The following is a 23,718-nucleotide window of genomic DNA, read 5'->3' as shown; positions in this document are numbered from 1 at the left end:
ATGACTTACCTTCCTCTTTTTACCTTCATTCGTTACTTGCCGTGTGAGTAAGTTCAAGCAGGCATTCTGGTAGAGGTTCTTTCGATTTTCCTGACAAATGTATGTCAACAACTCAGACAGGCTGTAGTCCTTCAGGTCACAACAGAGAGGACGGTCAGGTAAACTGGTCAAAGGATGGTAGAGAGCAGAGAAAACTTCATGAAACAGGTCTGTTATGGATGTATGTGTGTGGGTATGTAGTGAGGGTGTGTGGCTTAATGGTTAGGGGATTCGGCTCATGATTATAACGTCGTGAGTTCAATTTTTTATTGTACACTATGTCCTTGAGCAAGACACTTTATTTCACTTTGCTTCCAAGTCCACTCAGCTGGCAAAAATGATTCGTACCTGTTTTTCAAAAGGGCCACCCTTGTCACATTTGGTGCATCATGCTGAATCTCCCTGTGGTATACTCAGCCACTTGCATGTTAATTTCACAAGCAGGCTGTTCTGTTGATCATATCATCTGGAACCTTCATTGTCGAAACCGACAGAGTTACAGTTGGATTTTTTTTATGTGAGTGTGTGTGTGTGTGTGTATGTATGTATGTTTATATATCTCTCTTCTCTCTTTCCTAGTATTTCTAAATTGAATTTTCCCCTGTAAGTTTGGAATAATATTCCCTCATATTATAATTATCACACATACATATATACATATACACACTCATGCAAATACCTCTTTATTGTTTTCAAGCACACACACATACAAATATTTCTTTATCTCTCTCAAGCACTGCAGCACATTGATGCATGCACACACACACACATGCACACACCTACAAATAGAGAAAGAGCAACAGAGGAAAGCATCACTTACTCATTAATAAGCTGGTCAGATTTATCAACCACCCTGACCAGAACACGTAACCATTCCAAGGGAAGGTCATCGTTGGAAGCTGCTAAATATTCATCACAGAGGTCAGCAGCTAAATACACTTGGTCATCACATGTGCCACCACCAATAGTTTCCCGGCTGAGGTTCTTCAACCATTCCTTAGACACCTGAAAAGAAACAAAAATTTAACAAATTCAACAGAGCAATACAGAAATTTATCATTATTATTATTATTATTATTCATCGTTTAACGTCCGCTTTCCATGCTAGCATGGGTTGGATGATTTGACTGGTGCAGCCATCTGGCGAACCAGATGGCTGCACCAGACTCCAATCTGATCTGGCAGAGTTTCTACAGCTGGATGCCCTTCCTAACACCAACCACTCTGAGAGTGTAGTGGGTGCTTTTACGTGCCACCAGCATGAGGGCCAGTCAGGCGGCACATTATTATGTGGGTTTATGTCAAACACCTGCTGTCACATGTAGGATGGATCCAGCTATCAGCTGAATCCATAGAGAAAACTGCCCTGTCGCCCTCCTTTGGCCGGGAGGGGCAGGCAATTTTTATTTGTCTGGTGGTTGTAGTGAAAGAGTTAGTATGGTGGACCCGTTTAAAAGGGCTTAAAGTCAGACACTTTCCTCTTCGGCCCAAACCTTCATCAACTTTTCCAAGTTTCACTTGATAAGGAAGTTGAGGGTGGAGAGGGAAGTGTTGCTTTGTAGCAAGTTTGTTGAAAGGTGGGTGAATGTTGGAAGAAGGGCCAGCGTGAAAGGACCAATTCTGAGCATACACCTGCGATAGATAAAAGGAGAAGAGTTTTTGCCCTGTTGATCAGGCACCCGTGGCTTTTGTGGATTTTTCTATGAGGACCTTTAAAGGACCTTCCCTATTGGGAATTTTACATTGTTTAATTTTTATAGCTTTTTATTGTTTACACGAAAAAAACCCTTCATATTATCCTGTGGTGGCTTTTATGTTGTTGCAGGTCCTTTATGTTCACTTATATTAGCCCTTGTGGCCAATAAAAGAATAAACTATTATTACCTCTGCCTTAGCGAAATAATGTAAATAATGTACATAATTCCTTCTCTCTTAAATATAGAACTGAACAGCAATATCTGACCGAAAGTTTCAAAACATATTGTCTCCTTCACATCAATTGTCAAGTCTTTCCTTAACCAATCCTACGCTAGACAGGCACATACATATACACATGTCAAAAACTAGAATCAGTAGAGACTAGAAGTGGTCTATATTAGTAAATATTGTATTTATAAGGAAAGTTTAAAGTTTCTTAGGTCAGTAAGAGATCGAGTGAACTTAAACCTAAATAATAACTTTGGAGTTTACAAAAATATACTTACATACATATACACTCATAAATACATACATATATCATCGTCGTTTAACGTCCGTTCTCCATGCTAGCATGGGTTGGACGGTTCGACCGGGGTTCTGGGAAGCCAGAAGGCTGCACCAGGCTCCAGTCTAATTTGGCAATGTTTCTACAGCTGGATGCCCTTCCTAACGCCAACCACTCCATGAGTGTAGTGGGTGCTTTTTACGTGCCACCTGCACCCTGTATATATATATATATACATACACACACACATACATATGTATGTATGAATATATATATAAGGAGAATTCACAAAAAGCAAAAGATGAAGACAGGTGGTGTAGACAACAAACAGATGTATAAGTTTAACGCTCGGGAAGTGAAAAAGTCTTTAACGTTTCGAGCCTACGCTCTTCCTCAGAAAGGAACACAGAAAGAAACAAGGAGAGAAAATATTGAATGCGTAGTAGCTGGCGATCTATCATGGCGAATATATATACACACACATATATATTTATATATATACATATATGTACATATATATATGTATATATATATATATCTATATATATATATATATAATATATATATATATATATATATACATACACACATATTTATACATATACTGATATGTATGTATATATATGTGTGTGTATATATATACATATATATATATATATATATATCAATTCAGTTGGGCCCTGTCTATGTTCAAATACCATTGAGGTCAACTTTGCCTTACATCTTCCGATGATTGATGTTATAAAAGTAAATGGCCATTGCTAGGACCAATTTAGTCAGAGAGCCTCTCTCAGTGGGTTTGTAGCATTGTCCCTACATTAGACATTATAATATCAGTTCTTTCAGAATTTGGCCAAGAGAAGTTTCCAAAGGCTGATTTGGTCAAGAGTTGATTTTTTTTTTTTCTTTCACATTTCGAATTGTCAAAACTTTGAATAAACTACTTGAATCATCGTGAGTTCAAATTTTGCTGGTGTCGACTTTGCTTTTCATCCTTCGGGGTCGATAAAAAAAGTAGCAATCGAGTACTGCGATCGATGTACTCAACTTAGCCACTCTTTAAAAAAAGAAAGAAAAAAAAGAAACCGCTGGCCTTGTGTCAAAATTTTAAGCCAATATATCAACAGATATACAGAGATGTGTGTGTAACAAAAAACCTGTTGTTTATTATATAAGAAATAATTGTATTGTGGAGTCTTTATTCCTATAGTTAGTGTGTGTGTGTGCATGGTTCTCAATCATAATGAAACAACCAACTCGTGGAGAAGAATCTAATTAACCAAGTTTCTGCTATAATTTCAGAGCAATTTCCTCCCTCTTTCCCTCTCTCTCCCTCTCCCTTTCTCTCTCTCGCTTTCCCTTTCTCTCGGCCCCTTCACCTCTCTCACATGCACACACACACTTCCTAATCAATACCTTTTTGTTATGGCACAAAGCAAATGCACACACACACACACACACACACACACACACACACACACACACAAAAGATTTTTGTCACATGTTCCTCAGTTTTAATTACTGGGTTGGCATTGTCCAACCACAAACACCTCCACCCACCCACCCCCGACAGCACCAAATATCTCAGATTCTTTAGGTTTTGTCTCCTTGTACTTTTTTGTTTGTTATTTTTTGTCTCCCTGTCCCCCCACCCCTCACCGTCCTTCTGCGTATGGGTTGCACCAAATATCATTTGTTATGTCTTGCTGTTGTTATAGTTATTTAGCCCAAGGTCAACCACGTTCAAGCAAATCTATGATGAAGATCATTCCAGCTGTAATTACCCCGACATTTGTTTACCTTGTGATTAAACTCTGCCAGATCAAGATTGGAGCCTGGTGCAGCCATCTGGTTCACCAGCCCTCAGTCATACGTCCAACCCATGCCAGCATGGAAAGCGGACGTTAAATGATGATGATGATGATGATGATCATCATCATCATCATTGTTCGACCGTGGTCGAGACAATGGAATTTACCATGCTACGCCAGACTTCACGGTCCATCATAGCATTACGGAGGTCCTGTTGCTGGATGCCTGTATCCCTGGAGATTACATCAAGGTAGGAGAGTGTGCGCCCTCTGGTATTGCGAGTAGATGGCTTCCAGAGGAGAAGAGTAAAAATTGCCTCGTTTTCAGCTCTACAACAATGTCCAGCAAACTGAACTCTCTTACCTTTCACAAGAGATGACACAGGTGGTAGTTTCCCATATATTTGCATTTTGGTTGGATGTCGCTTCCACGAGAGATTTTGAGCTCTCATAAGGAGGCGAGTGTAGGTTCCATCCAACCACCTCTCAAGCTTCTTGATGATGATTAGGGCATTGCACTCACGATCGCTCGATCTTGGGTTCAATCACTGGTCCAAGCGATATGGTGTGTCCTTGAGCAAGACACTTCATTTCATGTTGCCCCAGTCCACTCAGCTGTATAATGGGTCACCCTGCGATAGACTAACCATCTCTTCAGAGGGAATGTTGGCCTGCTCACCTGGCCACTAGGGTGGAATCATTCAAAAGCTGAAATGATGCAAAGTGTATTGTGACCAGTGATGCATAACATCTGAGAGTCTGGTTGATCACATGATCATGCAACCCAGAGTGCAGCATCTAATCTGTCTGCTTTGCAATCCCACGGTCTGGGTTTCAGTTTCACTACATGGCACCTAGGGCAAGTGTCTTCTACTGTAGCACAATGCTGACCAAAGCCTTAAGACTGAATTTGGTAGACAGAAACTGTGTGGAAGCCTGTTGTGTGTATCTGTATATATGTGTATGTGTGTGTGTGCACGCATGCGTGTGTGTGTGTGTGTGTGTGTGCGTGTGTGTGTGTGTGTGTGTGTGTGTGTGTGTGTGTGTGTGTGTGTGTGTGTGTGTGTGAGTGCATGTATGGAAGTCGGACCGTCGTAAGGATCTGAAGATCCATCTCTTCATTGCTGCATGGAGTCTGTGCTGTTGAACTGTTTCTGCAGGCTTCTTTCAGTTTCCTATTTCTTTATTGCCCACAAGGGACTAAACACAGAGAGGACAAACAAGGACAGACAAACGGATTAAGTTGATTACATCGACCCCAGTGCGTAACTGGTACTTAATTTATCGACCCCGAAAGGATGAAAGGCAAAGTCGACCTCGGCGGAATTTGAACTCAGAACGTAACGGCAGGCAAAATATGGCTAAGCATTTCGCTCGGCATGCTAACGTTTCTGCCAACACAACGCCTTTCTTTCACACACAGAAAAAGAAAGAAAGGGGGGTGGGGAAGGAGAGACATGTCAACCCCTGTTTAGCACTAAAGGAAACCCCTTAAAACCTTATAAGAACCAACCTGTATACAGCTCTTAACTCTCTTTACTCTTTTATTTGTTTCAGTCATTTGACTGTGGCCATGCTGGAGCACCACCTTTAGTTGAGCAAATCGACCACAGGACTTATTCTTTGTAAGCCCAGTACTTATTCATCGGTCTCTTTTGCCGAACCGCTAAGTTACGAGGACGTAAACACACCAGCATCGATTGTCAAGCAATGTTGCGGGGACAAACACAGACACACAAACACACACATATATATATACGACGGGCTTCTTTCAGTTTCCGTTTACCAAATGCTTTCACAAGGCTACATATTATTCAGAAGAAAGTTAACCACAGTTTCAAATCCTCAGAACGAGGGACAGTATTTTACTTTTTTTTTTTTTTAATTCATTTTCAACTTAACAACCTTGAGAAACAGCATTAAACCCACAACTTCATGCATGCAACAAATCTCTTCCCAGCTATTATGCAATGTCCCAGTTCTCAAGCTGGGATGTTGCGGCTGCAGGTGCACAACGGGTAGATGAGGAGGGCGGGATGGAGGGAGAGAGAGATTAAAAGCTAAAATATTTTCACATTTAATTTGGTTTTAATCAGTTATTACTCATCCACCCCATCACACACACACACACCCCACCTCTCTCATACACACACACACATACACACACAAACATGCACACATTCTGTCAGCTTAGAGGGCAATGGTAAACTTGCACGTGCTGTGCACTGAATGTTACAGTTAGTACTGTGGGTGGTGGTGATGATGGTGGTGGTGGTGTTGGTGGTGGTGTTGGTGGTGATGGTGTTGGTGGTGATGGTGGTGTTGGTGGTGGTGGTAGTGTTGTTGTTGGTGGTGGTGTTGTTGTTGTTAGCAGTGGTGGTGGTGGTGTTGGCAGTGGTGGTGTTGATAGCTGTGATAGTGTTGTTGTTGTTAGCAGTGGTGGTGTTGGCAGTGGTGGTGGTGGTGGTGGTGGCGGTGTTGGTGGTGTTGGCAGTGGTGGTGTTGATAGCTGTGATAGTGTTGTTGTTGTTAGCAGTGGTGGTATTGGCAGTGGTGGTGGTGGTGGTGGTGGCGGTGTTGGTGGTGGTGGCAGTGGTGGTGTTGATAGCTGTGATAGTGTTGTTGTTGTTAGCAGTAGTGGTGGTGGTGGTGGCGTTGAAGGTGGTAGTTTTTAGCAGTAAGGAGGGTGTAAGCTTTATCAGACCCCGTTAATGCCCAACATTAAAAACTCTAAGCTAAAAGTTACGAGTTATTACTGTCAAACCAATTAAGCTTACGAAAGAACCTCAAACTGGCCACTTGAATCGCTAGAAAGAACAGCTGAAATTTCCTCAAATCATGCTGACATTGGACAATAAAACCCTAGATACATACATACTCTTTTACTTGTTTCAGTTAGTTGACTGCAGTCATGCTGGAGCACCACCTTTAGTCAAGCAAATCAACCCCAACACTTATTCTTTGTAAGCCTAGTACTTATTCTATCAGTCTCTATTTGCCGAACCGCTAAGTTATGGGGACGTAAACACTCCAGCATCGGTTGGGGGGACAAACACAGATGCACACACATATATATATACGATGGGCTTCTTTCAGTTTCCATCAGCCAAATCTACTAACAAGGCTTTGGTTGGCCCAAGGCTATAGTAGAAGACACTTGCCCAAAGTGCCATGCAGTGGGACTGAACCCGGAACCATGTGGTTGGTAGGCAAGCTACTTACCACACAGCCACTCCTACATTGTGTCTGAAGAAAAAGCCAGGATAGGATAATCACAGCAGAGACCCCCTTCAGTCTACTTGATTAGGTCCGACCAGGGGTTAAACAACAGCATCAGTTGTTGTTACTGCTGCTGCTACAACTACTACCCCACCACCCACCACCACCACTACTACTACTACTACTACTACTACTACTACTGCTTGAACTATTAATACCAGAAACATTACTAACTCAGTTCAAAGTTCCTTATTCTGCCAAGGACGCTTATCTCTGTACGTGCGCGTGTGTATGTGTGTAAATTTATCATTATGCATGAATGCACGTATCTGCTTATGCGTGTATGAGAACTTACACACACACACACCACACACACACGCATGTCAACTCTTGATACTTAAGCTAGAGTCTGCAGTTTAAAAAAAAATCTTCTTTTAGATATAAATATATGTATATCCTGTTTCAAGCTGGGCCTCATTAAAATGGAACATTCATATCAAAACAGGATCTGCTATTTGCATTTATTTGCGTGTGTACGTGTGTGCGTGTATGTGTGTGTGTCTGGTTAAGAAGCAGGCCTTGCAGCCGTGTGGTCTCAAGTTCAGTCCCCACTGTGTGCCACCTTGGGCAAGTGCCGCCTATGCTAGTTCTAGGTCAAACAATGCCTTTCGAGTGAATTTGGTCAACGGAAACTGTGAGGAAGCCTATTATGAATGTGCATGGCCATATGTATGCATTGGTTGTCAAGTGGTGATGGACAATTGGTGGCGATGGACAAACACACACACACACACACACACACATATATATATATATATAATATATATATACACGAAGGGGTTCTTTCAGTTTCCGTCATCCAAATCCACTCACAAGGCTTTGGTCAGCCCAAGGCTATAGTAGAAGACACTTGCCCAAGGTGCCACGCAGTGGGACTGAACCTGGAACCATGTGGTTGGTAAGCAAGCTACTTACCACACAGATACGTTTCTTTTGTCTTCATTTTCTTTATTTTGTTATTCCTTTTCTCTTGTCCTCTATGTCATCGTTTCCTTAATCTAAACCCTTCACATTTTCCCTATTTGTCTCCGACAACGGAAGACCCCATACTTAGGGACATCCCAGAAACAGCTGTAAGGCTTTCAATTTTCCCAGCAATAATAACGTATATAACTTGAGACGTCTGTCTTGCCTTAGCGTCTGTTGTCCTCTTTAACAATTACATTTCCGCTATATCGGAAATCTATAATTGTTCCATAACTCCTGTCTCAGCTATGACCTTGGACCCCTGGTAATCCGTTACAGCACTTATCCAGCATACCTAGTCATTTAGATCACATGTGAACAAAGCTCCATATTTTGTATACACACACACAGACACACACACATATATATAAGCAAAAGACATCCAAGCATTTACGCTCGAAATAAGATGTCACTACTTTCAATATCATTGACAGTAAATATCTTTAAATGGAGGTTGTATATTAGGAATTTAGCTCCTATTTCTAAACAGGTCATTGCTGTTTCTGCATCCTTGTGACTCGTGCTAACTTTATATTATTTATATATATACAGATCAAGACTGGAGCCTGGTGCAGCGATCTGGTTCACCAGCCCTCAGTCAAACCGTCCAACCCATGCTAGCATGGAAAAAGGACGTTAATCAATGATGATGATGATATATATATAATATATATATATATATATATATATTATATATATATATATATATATATACATATAGATACATATATATATACATATATATATACATATAGATACATATAGATACATATATATATATATATATATACATATATATCTATAGGCGATAGGCATCTTTCAGTTTTTCCATCTACCAAATCCACTCACAAGGCATTGGTCAGCCCAAGGCTGTAGCATCAATGAAGGCCACTTGCCCATGGTGCCATGTAGTAGGGCTGAACCCGGAACCATGTGGTTGGGAAGCAAGCTTCTTACCACCCACCCACACCTGATCCCAGCATTGTTCCTAATGTAAGAAATGGCTGTTATAACCATTATAACACGGCTGTGATGACACACTTAAATGTTGGACAAATTTCCTATGATGACAGCAACACAGAAACACAGAAACCTAATTTATTTAGCGCTGGTTAAGCATAAATTCCTTGTGTCTCAGAGTTTGCAGAACGTGTTTAGACAGAATGTTTATAGAAATAACATCACAGGAATTTAAACAAAATGTTATAAGCTAGAATTCTTACTTAAAAAAAAAATAAAGAAGCCCCGGCATCTTCCATTTCATCATCATCATCATCATCAACATCGTTTAACGTCCGCTTTCCATGCTAGCATGGGTTGGATGATTTAACTGGGGTCTGGGAAGCCAGGAGGCTGCACCAGGCTCCAGTCTGATCTGGCAGTGTTTCTACAGCTGGATGCCCTTCCTAACACCAACCACTCTGTGAGTATAGTGGGTGCTTTTTTTACGTGCCAGGAGAGGCTGGCAATGGCCATGATCAGTTGGTGCTTTTTACGTGCCACCGATACAGAAGCCAGTCAAAGCGGCACTGGCATTGGCCATGTACAGATGGTGCATTTTACGTGCCACCGGCACAGGTATCACAACTACAATTTCTATTTGATTTTTTGATGTTGATGTTGATGTACTTGACTCAATAGGTCTCCTCAAGCACCGCAGGTCACCCTACGATCCAAGGTAAGTACAGCAGGCCGTCCTGTGATCCAAGGCACTTTGGAAGGGATGGGGCTTCTATGTGAATCTGGTGCAGGAAACAGCCACGAACTCACGTTATTTGTTGGGTCTTTGCAGTCATAGCATATCTCCAGAGGTCTCGGTCTTTCGTCATTGCCTCTGTGAGACCCAACATTCAAAAGTCATGCTTGACCACCTCATCCCATGTCTTCCTGGGTCTACCTCTACCTCGGATTCCTTCAGCTGTTTGGGAGTGGCACTTCTTCATACATCTCTCCTCATCCATCCGCACTCTTCTTCCCTAAACCATATTAATGATGTACAATATATAGGAGAACCTACTAAATGAGTTTAATTACATAAATTGGTTTCTACTAGTATATTACTGATATTTATTTATCCCCCAAAGAGTGAAGTTAACTAAATTCTTCAACTCAGAAACTAAATTACTTAATAATATTTTCTAGCTTGAGAAAGCTTTTATCCCTTCCTCCCTCTCTCCCAGAGCCCTCGGAGGCCCTGCAGGGGTCACAGATGCTGGCTTTTCCCTGCTGGATACCTAGTGTACTGGACAATCTTTTTTCTCTTCTTAATTACTCTTTTTACTCTTTACTCTTTTACTTGTTTCAGTAATTTGACTGCGGCCAAGCCGGAGCATCGCCTTTAGTCGAGCAAATCGACCCCAGGACTTATTCTTTGTAAGCCTAGTACTTATTCTATCGGTCTCTTTTGCCAAACCGCTAAGTTACAGAGATGTAAACACACCAGCATCGGTTGTCAAGCGATGTTGGGGGACAAACACAGACACACACACATATATATTCATATATACGACGGGCTTCTTTCAGTTTCTTTCTACCAAATCCAATCACAAGGCTTTGGACGGCCCGAGGCTATAGTAGAAGACACTTGCCCAAGGTGCCACGCAGTGGGACTGAACCCGGAACCATGTGGTTGGTAAGCAAGCTACTTACCACACAGCTCTTTTTTTTTCTCTTCCCAATTCTCTTCTTTATATCCATTTCAGGATTTCTATTCATTCATTTATTGTCTTTCAAATCACTGTTATTTACTTTCATATGTCCACCCTGTATTATTTTGCTAGTTTGAGCCCTAATACTCCGCAAATCTTGGGGGTGCCACTGATACATGAAGTCCCTAGTTTTATCGTTAAAATCATGAAACTAGGAATTAATATTTTGGGGTCGATAACTGATGAAGTATTAGGGTTCTGGTGTCTGTCCAATGTTTTGTTGTGTTTAATGCATGTTTCATTTATGGAATGATAACCTATGTTGGTTTGTTTACATCCCAGTTACTTAGCAGTTCAGCAAAAGCGCCTGATAAAATAAGTACCAGGCTTTAAGAAAATAAGCATTGAGGTTGATTTGACTGATTAAAATTTTTGCAAGGTGTGTGCTCCAGGATGGCCACAGTCTAATGACTGAAACAAGTAAAAAATAAAAAGATATAAGATATATATATATATAAGGCGGTGCTCCAGCATGGCCACAGTCAAATGACTGAAACAAGTAAAAGAGTAAAAAGAGTATATATATACATATATATGTAAATACACATACACACACATATATATTTATATATACACATAGAGAGTAGAACTAGAAACAGAAAGGCCTTGGTACAGTATTATATATCTGAGCTGATAATTTTTCCACTTTAACAATGAGTCGCTTCTAATTAACTGTTTACAAAAACCTAATGATTTATAAACAACAAATTGTCAGGGTCAAGAAATTATCAGAAAAGCCATTTGTATTCACTTTTTCAAATATTCATAGATATATACATACACACAGATATATATATATATATATGGTGAAGGCCTGTTTATAGAGTTACCCTGGGTTTCTTGCCATAAAGAGTATCTTTATGGAGTATCATCAGACCCCCAAGTTTTAGGGTCTGATGATAAGCCATAAAGAGTATCTCTGTGGCGAGAAACGCAGGATAACCCTGTAAACCAGCCTTCACCAGTAATAAATATAGACTGCTCTGCTTCTTAGAGTATACGTCTTCTCCATATTTTTTTTCTGAATATAACGATGTGTGAATATTTGTATATGTATGTATATGTATATATATGTATATTTGTATATGTATGTATATATATATATGTATGTATATATATATATATATATATATATATATATATATATATATATATATATATTGCCGTGTGGATTTTGCCGTTCGGTTCAACAAATTATATTTTTGATATACTCTACTGACAATTCGAAAATGATTATGTAAGTAAAATTACACAATCTATTAACGATGAAACAATTGTATAGAGTTAATCTATTTTTTTGTCATCTTTCATTTGTCCTGCTTGCTTACATTCTTGGCGTGTTGAATTAATTCTTGAGAACAATTCTTTAGTGAGGGATTCCCTTTGCGGATCTTTATCTAGCGTTAGAGTGACCACATGTGGACTCTCTTATTATTTGTGTGTATATATATATATATATATATATGCATGTATATATGTGTATATATCACCATTTGAGCATGGTTGATGCCAGTGCTGGCTGACTGGTCCAGGTAGTGCTGTCCTGGATGAAGAGGATGGTTGCTGGAAGATCCTATGTCTGGCAACAGGACTCTGCATCATGCCACACGAGAAGGAGAACCCAGTCATGGTTGTCAGACAATTTCTCCAGCCACATTACCCCTGACATCTGGCCTCCTAACTCCCCAGACTGCAACCCCCTTGATTATTATGTGTGGGGCACAGTAGAGTGAGAGACCAACAAAACTCCTTGTAACACCCAAGATTAACTGAAAGCAAGGATTATGGCAGCATTCACCAACTTAAACAAGGAGACCGTCCAGAAGAGTTGCAGGAGAATGGCGAAGTTGTTTGGAGGCCTTTTATTGAATAAATTTACTCTTTAGTATTTCAAGACATTTTACGTAGTTTTGATGAATATATCTGTTAAAACGAGATGTCAGTGTTATTTTCATTTTTGCGTAACTTAGACGACAGTTTATTCACTGCACCCTATATATACACATACATATATAGATATGTATGTAGTTAATCCAAACATGAACGAAGAGAAAGCACAACAACGCAAGGACGTAGAACAAGTATAGTGTTATTGGACACTCAGGAAAGGAAAGAAAGAAGGAGGATTTAACATTTTGAGCGGAGCTCTTCGTCAGAAACATAGAAAAAGGAAAGGTCCAAGGAAGGGAAGACAGAGGAAGAAAATCGCCAACGATACACATGCAGCAAATCCTTATCATGTCTCCACCTATCAAATCCACTTACAAGGCTTTGGTCAGCACCCTCATGTACATGTATGCATCTATACACCCTCATGTTACATGTATACATCTATACACGATGATGGGGATCGTAAAAAAATGCAACAGGCCCCAAACCTGTCCAAAGATGGATGAACCCAGAATAGGGTCAACAATAACAGTGCAGAGACTCAGAAAAACATGAAGCAATGACTGAATATGCTGTAAAGCTACTGAATGATGGCTACATGTGTGCTCTTTAGCTATGGTGAAAGCAGCTTGTCTAGGAGATCACTTGACATTAAACTCCAGGAGGTGAAACCAAAATAATCTTTGATCAATAAACATTTACAAATCACGATGGTCCTAGTTTTGACTTGATTCTGATGATTTCACTGACATTCACGTACAGCAGTGAGATGCCGTGTAAATTTCACTTTACTTTCGTAAAGGATAGCTTAGATCTCACCTGAGTACAGGTATTGCAAGGTAATTACAGGTGATTCACTGAATTGTGCTAATTGCCTGGTAATGTCTTGCAAAACATACTCTGATAGATATGTGTATGTATGTACACACACAGACAGATAGACACACAGTCAGATAGATAGATATATAGACAGATAGGTAGATAGGTAGATAAATAGATAGACAGACAGACAGACAGATAGATAGACAGACAGACAGATAGACAGACAGACAGACAGGCAGATAGACAGATAGACAGACAGACAGACAGACAGACAGACAGATAGATAGATAAACAGACACGCAGGCAGATAGGTATATATATATATATAAAGAGAGAGAAAGGGAGAGAGAGAGAGAGACAGACAGACAGACAGATAGACAGACAGACAGACAGACAGATAGATAGACAAACAGACAAGCAGGCAGACAGATAGGTATATATATATACATATATATAAGCAGATAGCTAAACAGGCAGGCTTAATGTATATGAGTTATGTGTGTGCATAACTGCACATGTGTGTGTGTGTGTGTGAATGTATTCATGTATGCGTTGATTATAAATGATGGTATGTGTATCTGTGCATGTGTATTTGGAGAGTGTTTGTGTACACATACGCACACATGTATATACACACACATGTATATACACACACATTCACGCATATACGATTCATACATATAAACATACACAACGCAGCTACACACATGCAAACGCACTTACAAGCATGTACACACATGCACGCGCGCGCGCGCGTAATACAGAAACCTGAACCGAGGCAAGCATTCACAGACCCAGAGAGATGAGTCAACGAGGAAGTATCTGCCGGGTCGTTCAACCTGCTGGAAATAGCAGCCGAACACCTCTGAAATCGCACCTTATTAGATTTAGTTACTATGGCCGAGGAAAAGATGTGATGGTCGTGGTCGGAAAGCCTTTGATCACAAGTTCTACTGGATCAGAACAGACGTGGTACGGAACACCATTATATATGTATCTATCTACAGAATTATATATCATTGATATATAATGTTGTTCCGTACCACGTCTGTAGATTCTACAGTGTACGTGTGTGTTTGTGATTTTGTGAGATAAAATAGGAAGTAATTTTGATGAAATAATTATAGAAAGTATTGATAATTAAATGACATCATTAACTGTGTTAATAAAAAAAAAAAACATTCCCCTCGTCCCTCCATTTCTCCCGTGTGAAACGATTACACGCCTACTTCAATTCTGATCCTATTCTCTCAAAAAAGGAAGGAGGGACATGGGGATAAATGGATAATAATATACAGTTTGAATAAGATGGAAGGGCCATGCATGGAGTGTCCTTGATCATGTTTCTTTTTTTCTTATATATATATATATACTTTGTTTCAATCAGAACTAACCAGTCTAAACAAGAACATCGATAACAAAATAGTACATTGTATTAGAACCTGTAGTCTTACATATCATCTAAAAAAAAAACACTATGGTCGTGGTTGGAACGCCTTCGATCATAGGCCAGGTCATAGCTGATGTGGGAGTGGGGGGTAAACAACAGCAACAAGAACAGAGAGAAAAAAAAACAATGAGTTGGCGATGATGTGAGCTGAAAGATTTGGTTGCTATTTTATTGGGTTGACAAAAATAGCAGCTGACACTTCCTCAAATAACTGACAGACTTAACCTAACAATGTCTGTGTGTGTGACATGACAGACTCTTTAAATTACAGGTATATCAGACAGGTTTGCGCACAGTTTCCGTCATCTCAAGGCTATAGACAAAAAAAACCAAAAACATTTATATGCCCAGACGGGGAGCGAACCCAGATTCTCACGATTGCAAAGTAACTACTTAACGGTTGTGTCTGTAGTGATAAAAAAAATTAACAAACAGCTTCCTCGTTGAAAGGATGGAATAGAAGAATTATTAAGTGTTTATTTTGAACATGGCACAATAACATTGATGTAACATCCTGATACACAGACTATATCGGCCATTTGAAGACAAGGAGGGGAACCTGTCCAATAAAGCATTCTTGCATCCCTGTTACATCTCTGTATCGCTCATATTTTAATAGATAGATGTTCAATACAGTGAACTCCAATACGGTGTACTTTAATACGATATCTATATAGTAAAGTACGGGAATTTGGGTTAATAATTTGTGTCTTATGAGACAAGGAGCTTAAAGCCTCGAGAAAGACAGTTTTTTGTGGAGGAAAAAAAATTTACCACAGAGCAAAAAAAAAAAGCATTTAGAAATAGCAGCTAAATATCCCTCAAATGACACTGGAACGGCTTAAGAAAGAAAAGGGACATATTGAATAATGTAACCCTTGATACACTATGCTAGAAAATAATAATAAAAAAAAAGACCGGCTGGTCGTGACTGGAACGAATGCCTTTGATAATAAGTCTGCTCGGCCAATGTTGACCTTGGGTTAAATAATAGTCACAGACAACAGTGTCCCAACATGCCTCGTGCCAACTAGTGAGCTTCTATGTGGTTGTTCAAGCTGCTAGAAATAGCAGCCTATTTCCTTTATATTGCATCTCGTTTTAGAAAAGAACATACTGGATGCCGTGATCATGAGTTCCCTGCACATACGAAAAAGACGGGATGGTCACGGGTGGAATGCTTTTGGCCATAGGTTTACTCAATATTGATCTCAGCTGAAAACAGCAACAACCACAATACTTCAACGCAAACACGCCTCTATGTGTTATCCCGTTTTTTGCTTTTCTGTTAAATTGATAACAAGGAACAAGATACAATGGTAAATAAAAACATAAATAGCAACAGAAAAATAAAGACAGTTCGTTTTTTTTTTGTCCATTTACTTACCAAACAAACGGCTGAGTTCACCGGAGACCCTAACCACCGTATGTGTTGCGTGGGTAACCTCAACTGTTCACAGATCAGCTGTATAACTTCCATGGGTAAACCGTGATTTGTGGAACAGGGACAGAAACAGGGAGAGAAATATAGAGAGGAATCGGACAGGTCTCGATCCCTTCTCTGTAAAAAATACCAATGAAATGGAGAAATAACAGTGGTAATGATAATAATAATAATAGTATTGATAAGCTCAGCTCTGAGCGTCGATGGTGATGTTTTGAAAGCAGGGTTTTGGCTCCAGTCGATGTAAGTTCAAACCCTCGTTAAATTGAATGCCGGAGATGAGGGGGAAGATCTTATAAACGATATGTTGTTATGTTTGTGTGGATGTGCGTGGCTTCAGGTAGGCAGGTGGTTGAATAGGACTGCCCTTAGGTAAAGCTTTAACGACGATGTGGAGATGATGTTGATGATGGAGATGATAACGAGAAGGAAGATGAGTGTGTGTAGATGATGATATGTTTGAAAGGAGGTGGGTAGCTTCGTCTTTTTCTTTCTCTTTCGACGTAACCCAGATCCAGTCAAGCCCTGGCAAACAGGGGTTGGTTTCTACTGTTTGTTTTTTTTAAGTGGGTGTTGGTGACCCAATGCAAGAACAACTCACCGTATACATCATTGGAGACGAGAAAGATGCGTCTGGCAGCGTCCACAGACAGAGAAGTGAGCAAGAGATGTTATTAGGAAGATGAATGTTAAGCTTTTGGCCATGACGGGAGAGACAGGTCGTGTGTGTGTGTGTGTGTGTGTGTCGGTGTGTCACAAGAGGAAAGATCTCGTCCAGGTCGAACAGTTGTTGAACAGATGCAAGATCGGAATGGGTCGGGGATTAGGGGGATAAAATAATAAATGATGATGGTGGCGGAGGGGAAGAAGGAGACACAGGAAACCGATGTCGAACACGGTTCGAGATTAGCTGAACCAATTAAAGCCGACCGAAAGTGATTTTATTTTATTTAAGAGCGAACAACACATTGGAGAGTTATTTGAGGGGAGGTCACTCTTAGGGCTAGAGCTTTTATGTGTTTCACTAACCCGGACCCAAAACTCATCCGATCATCTTTTATATTTATATTTTTAACCCTCATTCACAATATAAGTAAATCCATCCGGGGCGTAACTTCGGTATAAGTACCGGTGTAAGTATCGGAAGTACCGGATACATTTCAAGAAAGTGTTGTTGTTTTTTATATATGGGGGGTTAGGGTTTGGGTTAGGGTTTGTGTTAGGGTTGGGTTAGGGTTAGGGGTGGGAAAAAAGGGTTTCTCTTATCTTCAGAAATGTAAACAAAGTCACGTGTGTACCTATACCGAAGGATCGCCCCATCCTGTTTTTCACACTATGTAAGAAGCGAGTTTGTACCCTGAATGTCCCTTCTCTGTCCTCGTAATGTCCCCTCTATGTAAAACCTTTATAGGTTAATAAAGAAATATCTTTTATGTGTTTCACTAATCCGGACCCAAAACTCATCCGATCATTTGTATTTATATTTTTAACCCTCATTCACAATATATGTAAATCCATCCGGTTTTTCACACTGTATGTAAGAAGCGAGTTTGTACCCTGAATGTCCCTTGTCTGCCCTTGTAATGTCCCCCCTATGTAAAACCTTTATAGGTTAATAAAGAAATATCTTTTATGTGTTTCATAATCTTATCTTCTTGTTAATACATTTAATTATTTACTTGTTTATTTATTTCGTAATTTTTCATCAAATTGATTTATTCAGTTGTATGATTTTCCCATCTTTATGACCGTCAGTTAGTCTAGCTCTCGAATTATAATTATTTCCATCATTCCGTAAACATTTACTCAGTGACCTCCCAGAACCAAAGACATCAGTTATCGCTAGCATTCTCTGGTCTATATTTTAAACTGTGTTGTATCTACATAACACAGCTGTAGTCATTGTATTCCTGACTTTTAACCTGAAGTTGTAGCGTTCTGTAAATAACGTTTTCTTATTCAAACACACGGCCAGCAAATTTGATGGAAGTGAATTAATCGATACCATTCACTCCAGTACTGGGATCTTTTCACTTTGACCGGCAGATTTGAAAAATAATTTCTTGGTAACTAAACACTTTTAAACTTCGTATACTGGTAGAATGTGTTACATAAAACATCTTTTTCTCTTGGCTTTCTTGAGAAAATTCTGTAGTTTGTAAGCTATTTCTTATTAAATTTTTTTGCATTTCGGCAATTTCAACCAATCAATGACGTCTATTGAGGTGAATACAATTTCTGCGGTTGTTTGTCAACAACAATTTCCTGCTTACAAATAGCTTACAAACTACAGAATTTTCTCAAGAAAGCCAAGAGAAAAAGATGTTTTATGTAACACATTCTACCAGTATACAAAGTTTAAAAGTGTTTAGTTACAAAAATTATTTTTAAAATCTGCCGGTCAAAGTGAAAAGATCCCAGTACTTAACAGGTATTTTACTTCATCGACTCCCGAAAGGTTTGAAAGGTAAAGTTGACCTCGGCGGGATTTGAACTCAGAAGATGAACCAGAAAATATGCCGCAAGAAATTTTTCCCGTCAGCGATTCTGCCCGTTCCGATGACAGAATATCTTCATCGATACCCACTGTACCTCCAAGATATTTTCTATAATCCTCTCCTAGTGTCGATGACGATATGTATAAGAGCCTTGTTCGGGGGAGTTTCAGGTAAGGGATTATAGTTAAGTCTCGAAGGTTCTTGGTCGGGTACTGGCACCGGTTCACTGAATGGCGGTGAGGATGCTGAAGGTCCGAGTTAAGCTCTAGGGGTATAACTACCAATGTGTACCCCCAACCACCAATTTTGTTTCCTCATAACTTTCCGAAAAATGTAAATATTTTGAAATGAAAATTTCAACAAATACATTTAAAGAAATACTGTTAAAGAAAGTATGGAGTGAAAGAGTAATTTCAATAAAGAACGAAATAAGAATTTTTAACACTAACGTTAAAAGCAGTGTTATTGTATGGGGCTGAGACAAGGCGAACAACAGTTGAGTCAAATAAGCAAATACAATCATTCATCAACAGATGCTTGCGTAGTATACTTAGAATTAGATGGCCTGAACACATAAGCAATATGGAGCTATGGCAAAGAACAAATCACGTTTCGATTAGGGAGCAACTATTTAAGAAAAAGTGGAAGTGGATTGGTAGCACAATTAGAAAAGACACAGCAAATGTAGCGAAAAGTGCTTTAAAGTGGAAACCGGTTGGATATAGAAGAAAGGTAGGCGTGAACTCGTGGCGGAGATCAACACTGAAGGAACTGGAAAAAGGGGGACATTCATGGCAGAGTATAAGTATAGAAGCCAAAGATTATGCGACTTGGAATTCAACTATAAGTGGCCTAGACTTCGCGTTGGAGGGTTAAAGGCAGAGGAAAAAAATTTTCAGATGGTGGAGGCTACAATTATTTCGGAATTTGATGTAAGAAAACATAAACCAAGACGATGTCTGTGAATTATCCTGCCCCATTTCCAATCCCCCCGCTTTTTTTTTCTTTTTTTTTTTTTGTCGTGACCAATGGTAAAGTCTTCCAACTGCCTTCAGTTACAACAGCCTATTTTTTTGTAGATTAACTGTGAAGTCGTATTTCAAAAAATTTGTTTCTTGAAGTGAGAAGATTTCCTTCTGTCAGTAACGTTGCTATGATTCAAGTTTCAATAACTGCAAGAGTTAAAACAGCAGACGACTTTATATCGAAGTTGTTCCTCGACTTTTTATATCACTGAGTGACACACAAGAGGTTGTGCGAAAAGAAAAGTGTTTGGGGCTAACAGCATAAAGTGTCATTAGCCATACTTGCAAGTAAGTGGACACTTATGGATCAGGAGGAAAAGAGTTCACCATCCTAAAGAATTTAAAATTCATTACAGCCTTCAAGTTTCCCGCCTGACGGACTTCAGCTAGAAAAAATAAAATAAAATAAATATGGATTCTCAATAATCCTGTAATGGGATTTAGAACAAGCCTGGTTATACAATGGCACAAGACGAATGGATAAGTATCTTATGCGCCATATTATCGTCATCAAGTATAGCATAAGATGTTTACTGGGTGCAGGAAAAGAGACGATTCAGTTATAGTTAGAATGCCATTAATAGTAGCAGATGTTCCCTTTTAATTTAGGAGACATCGATAGAGTTGCTAGTTGGGCGGATTGGCAGCCCGCCCCTAGCTTCGCTTTATGAGGACTGCGGTTTTGAATCTGCTGTATGAGCCAATGTAGTCCGCATTGAAATAAAGGAATTTTCAATGTCGGGACATTACTCACAGTTTTCAGTTTAGAGTAACTTCAACTGTGGCATAATGTCAGGGACGTGCCGTGAATAATTGTGTCCAGGGTGGGAGAATTCAAGAGCTGCCACGGGCTGTACAGACGTTAGCTACATCACTTTCGGTTCATAGTTCTTAAGGCTATAATGGCTTTCAGATCTAATATCATATAAGCGGCGTCTCTTCTAATTATCCAACCGTACCTTCCTGTTATAATGTTCTGTTCTGTGTTATTTTGTACCTTTAACAACCATGTATCTTTGTGAGGGCGCTTGGCTTACTGGTTAGGGGTATGCGGTTCACGATCGTAAGGCCGTGAGTTCGATTCTCGGCGGAGCATTGTGTTCTTGGACAAGACACTTTATTTCACATTATCCTAGTCTATCCAACTGGCAAAGATGAGTTGTATCTGGATTTCAAAAGACTATCCTTGTCATATTCTGGGTTTCATTGAACTTCCCTGAAAACTGCGTTGAGATACGCGTGTCTGTGGAGTACTCGGCCACTTGCACGTTAATTTCACGAGCAGGTTGTTCCGTTGATCGGATCAACTGGAACTCATGACGTCGTAACCGACGGAGAACCGTTAATCTTAGTAAAGAGAAGGAAGTAAAACAAAACAGCTCCCTGGACTCTATTTGCCTTAGTCTTAGGACTCATAGGGTCGGTGCTCCGGTTTCCATGACGATTAACAGACCAAGATCTCAGCATATTGCCCCTGGAAGCACTAGCGTAGCTAGAGTGTGTGTCGCCCGCGAAATGTTTTTCCCACCAGAGTTCCGGACCCCAGTAATGAACTCATTTGCATACAGCCAATCAGAGCTCACCTTGAACTTGTATGCAAACAATTACGCAGAAACAGCCATGTGGATAACGAAGGATCAGATCCGTTCAGCTTTCGGATTATACCTAGACGCAAAGCCCAACATAGCATTCGTGAATATGTTAAAAACAAGCAACCTCTTGGTAAAACACACTCTGCCAAGTAAACTGGGGATGAAGAACGGTGTTGTAAGTCGACCGATCGCCAAGTTATGCCTGATTTTAGAAGGGGACAAGTAATTAGATAGATTTGCATCTGTACCTCTTATCGGATTTTGTTAGGGCCCCATATGGTAAAGATGGGGATGGGGAAAATGTGGGTAGAGGGTGATGTGCTAGCAACCCTCTCCCCTTTACTGTTTTACAAAGTAATCAACAACACAAATAACTACGCAGAGGCAGCCATGGTTGAAACAAGAACAAGAACAACAAGCATTACTAAAAGAGAAAAGAAGCATGGTCATTCCTTACCCAAGTGACCTTATCTTATCGCCCATCGCTTGTCATGCGCTCATAAATTAGTTTGATAGTTGAGCTCTGATTGGCTGTATGCAAATGAGTTCATAACTGGAGTCCGGAACTCTGGTGGGAAAAAAATTAGCGTGCCGCCCGGGGCAGCCCTTCTGTTTGCTGCCCCGGGACCCCACAAAAAATTCATATTACAGCAATAGCGTAGAACAGGATGAAAAGTGCCGCCCCTTTAAAAGTGCCGCTCGGGTCGGACGGCCCCAACCGCCTCCCTCCCCACTAGCTACGCTAGTTCCTGGAAGGGCGGCCACTTCTTTGCGGCTAGGGTTTGCTCATTTACAGCTGTGTGGGATACTGAAGGCCACAACGCATCGTCCGGTCCGGGAATCGAAACCGTATGCCTTCACTAGTTAAGAGGAAACGAATAATACTTGTTTTACTCAGAAATCGGGAAACAATTAATTTTATCCTAAAACAAAGAATATCCTCAACACTTGAACAATTACCATTTTTTTTTAATGACATCATTTCTCTAAAATATTTGACCTGGAAGTCTCTGAAAAATCTCAAAACACTTTGCATTCTTCTCTCTGAAAAACCGTCACACAATTTACGAAGACCGAGTTTTCGTTTTTCGCTTTGGCCTTGAACGGCTTCGGGCAAAAATGGACTTTTTCGCATCCACACATTTTACAATAGTACCTCCCCACCATACACATACTCTTTTACGCTCTTCCCCCTCCTCTCTGTCTGTCTGTCTCTGTCTCTCTTTCTCTCTCACTCACACACAGACATATACACATCACCTCCACTGCCGTCGCCATCATGCATCACCGACGAAGCTTCTACGTAGCCTCTCAGTCTGCTAGAAATAGTACCCAAATGGCGAGCTGGCTGATTGGTTAGAACGCCAGATCAAGTGCTTTGTAATATTCGTTTTGAAGGCGGCGAGCTGGCAGAAACGTTAGCGCGCTGGGCGAAATGCTTAGCGGTATTCCGTCTGCCGTTACGTTCTGAGTTCAAATTCCGCCGAGGTCGACTTTGCCTTTCATCCTTTCGGGGGTCGATAAATTAAGTACCAGTGACGCACTGGGGTCGATCTAATCGACTTAATCCCTTTGTCTGTCCTTGTTTGTCCCCTCTATGTTTAGCCCCTTGTGGGCAATAAAGAAATAAGAAACGTTAGCACGCCGGGTGAAACCAGTTATAATCTGGTTTCTGGCTAACCGCATCGAGCTGTAAAAAAAACCAAGGATTACTTAAGGGCAGTAATCCCTCTGTAATTCCTCCTATGGGTAAATCCCATTTCCCTTCGCTGCATTATTGAGTACACATCCAAGACAATTACAATAAATAGGGAAATTAGTAAATCTTCATATCTTTTTTTTAAATTCTAGACCCAGTTATACAGAATATTTGGTTTAGATTCGTCCCACGCACGTTTCTGATGCATAGACAGCTCACAATTACATTTGCATCCGGTTACTACTTTCGACTGGTTATCATTCTATGCAATTTTATTCAAGGTCCTTCCACC

General features: G+C 40.2%; 1 protein-coding gene across 1 annotated transcript in view; it reads right to left on the bottom strand.

Moving 5' to 3' along the window:
* Positions 1-17,549, bottom strand: part of LOC115217072 (WD repeat-containing protein 81) — a 60,838-nt gene extending 43,289 nt beyond the window's left edge. The window contains exons 1-3 of the mRNA XM_029786660.2: positions 16,556-17,549; positions 860-1,044; positions 10-163 (exon numbers count right to left, since the gene is read on the bottom strand). Of these exons, the coding sequence (XP_029642520.1) occupies positions 10-163; positions 860-1,044; positions 16,556-16,648 (432 nt within the window). The 5' untranslated portion in view covers positions 16,649-17,549. The remainder of the gene's footprint in view (positions 1-9; positions 164-859; positions 1,045-16,555) is intronic.
* Between the last annotated feature and the right edge of the window lie 6,169 nt (positions 17,550-23,718).

This window comes from Octopus sinensis, linkage group LG11 (assembly GCF_006345805.1).
Source record: "Octopus sinensis linkage group LG11, ASM634580v1, whole genome shotgun sequence".
NCBI classification, from domain to species: domain Eukaryota; kingdom Metazoa; phylum Mollusca; class Cephalopoda; order Octopoda; family Octopodidae; genus Octopus; species Octopus sinensis.
The sequence above is the reverse complement of the archived record's forward strand: the minus strand, read 5'-3'. Positions and strand labels throughout refer to the sequence as shown.